This window comes from Apis dorsata, unplaced genomic scaffold (genome assembly GCF_000469605.1).
Source record: "Apis dorsata unplaced genomic scaffold, Apis dorsata 1.3 scaffold_168, whole genome shotgun sequence".
NCBI classification, from domain to species: domain Eukaryota; kingdom Metazoa; phylum Arthropoda; class Insecta; order Hymenoptera; family Apidae; genus Apis; species Apis dorsata.
In genome coordinates, this window is record NW_006263456.1 from 43,502 (window position 1) to 45,435 (window position 1,934).

Here is a 1,934-nt window from a genome sequence, read left to right on the forward strand (position 1 = left end):
AAAAGAAAGAAAAAGAACAGAAAAACGAGAATTTTACAGTTATCCAACAACGATCGTCGTCATTTGGGAACGTCGCCGCAAGCTGCGTCATCGGCACAACTTTTACACACTACTACCACTACTATTTACTATTTAACTACTAACTAACTACTATTACTATTAGTTTACTATTACTACTACTATTTACTACTACTACTACTACTACTACTATTACTACTACTACTACTACTACTATCACCTACTTTTGTCGTGTTGTGTATTACTCATCCGACAAATTGAATATATCTAATTCTGTTTCTCTGAGAACCAGATACCACATCTCCTCTCTCTTTCTCTCTTTCTTTCTCTCTCTCTCTCTCTCTGTCTCTCTCTCTTTCTATCTGTCATCTTCCTACGAGAATCCAATTATACAGACGCAACTCGTACAACCTCATCCTCGAAATTAGTTGAAACCGATCCTGTCTTTGTTGCAGATGGACATGAAGTCTGTCGGATCGTTCTACTACGAGAACTTTGTAAGTGCAGAAATCTAACCACTGAATCATAAAAAAAAAAAAGCTGATTACATTAATACATATAATAATTAAAATCAATTTTCATCATTTTACTCCTTCGCTTTTCGCGAATCGGGTTAACTTTTATTTAAAAAATAAATTATACAGCACTGTATGTAACGTTGATTGCTTAACGTAAAATTTTACTCGCGATTGATTAAGCATGCTGGGCTTGAATAAAAGTAAAAAAAGTTGAAGTGGAAACTCGAAACCGTTCGTTTCATATCAAAAACAACCTTGAATTTTTAATTTTTAATCGAATGAAAATTCCGAAAATACGAAACGATCCTTTTTGTTTTTTCTCGTATGGAAAAAAAAAAAAAGAATTAATTAATTCGTTGCCAAATCGTAATCGATTTCGAGTTCAATCGTTTCGATGAGAAAAGAAAATTAAAAAAAAAAAAAAAAAAAAAGAAAAAGGAAAGGTAGAAAATTGAAAAGAGAACGAACCGAAAGAAAGACAGAGTCGAGGCTTCTTCGACGAGAAGAAGCCTCCACTCGCTCGAGGTTCTCCGAACCATAACGACGAAACCATTGTTCCAACTAATCGCGAACTCTTTCCCACGCTTCTGTTTTACAGGCCTTCCCAGGAATGGTTCCGTATAAACGACCGGCGGGCGACAAGTCCGGCATGCCGGTCTATCAGCCTACCGGCGCGACGACCTATCAACAGTTAATGCAGCTGCAGCAGCCCTTCGTGCCTGTGTCATGTGAGTACACTGGAACACCACCCCTACCCACCCAAACCTCTAACCAATCGGTCGTGCAACCCCCGAACGTGCAAAGCAACCACCACGCGGTGGTAGTTCAGTCCTCCTCCTCCTCCCAAGGAACCGGCGGCGCCACAGTCAATAACTGCGCCGACGCCAACAATGGCGTGATGATGGATCCCTGCAACAACCCACCGCCACCACCTCCAACCGCCGACAATAACAGTAACAATAGTAACGTGAATAACAAGCAGCCGAATCCAACGCAGAATCACGATGCCGAAAACGCGCACAACTCCCCCGAATTGAATCACGCGAGTCCCGCGACCATTTCGCAGCAACAGCAACAGCAACAGCAACAGCAACAGCAGCACCAACAGCAACAACACCAACAGCACCAACAGCAACAGGCTCAGCAGGCTCAGCAGCAGCAACAGCAGCAACAACACCAATTGCAACAACAGCATCAACAGCAACAATTGCAGAACCAATTGGCGCTGTCGGCCGCCAGCGTGCAACCCGCGATGAGCCCGTTGACCTCGGTCGCCGGCCTAACCTCGATGCCAGGCGTGGTCATGGCCTCGATGGCCTCGATGACGAACGTGCCCTCGGTCACGAACATGGTGTCCATGGCCAACTACAACGCCACGAACATGGCAAGTTTAAACAT

The 1,934-nt window shown here is 43.6% G+C and overlaps 1 protein-coding gene across 1 annotated transcript in view; it reads left to right on the forward strand.

The window, feature by feature from the left end:
- LOC102676816 (muscleblind-like protein 2) overlaps positions 1 to 1,929 on the forward strand; it is a gene marked incomplete at its 3' end in the record, with an annotated part of 35,186 nt that extends 33,257 nt beyond the window's left edge. The window contains exons 7-8 of the mRNA XM_031509653.1: positions 474 to 515; positions 1,135 to 1,929. Coding sequence (XP_031365513.1) covers positions 474 to 515; positions 1,135 to 1,929 — 837 coding nt within the window. The remainder of the gene's footprint in view (positions 1 to 473; positions 516 to 1,134) is intronic.
- Between the last annotated feature and the right edge of the window lie 5 nt (positions 1,930 to 1,934).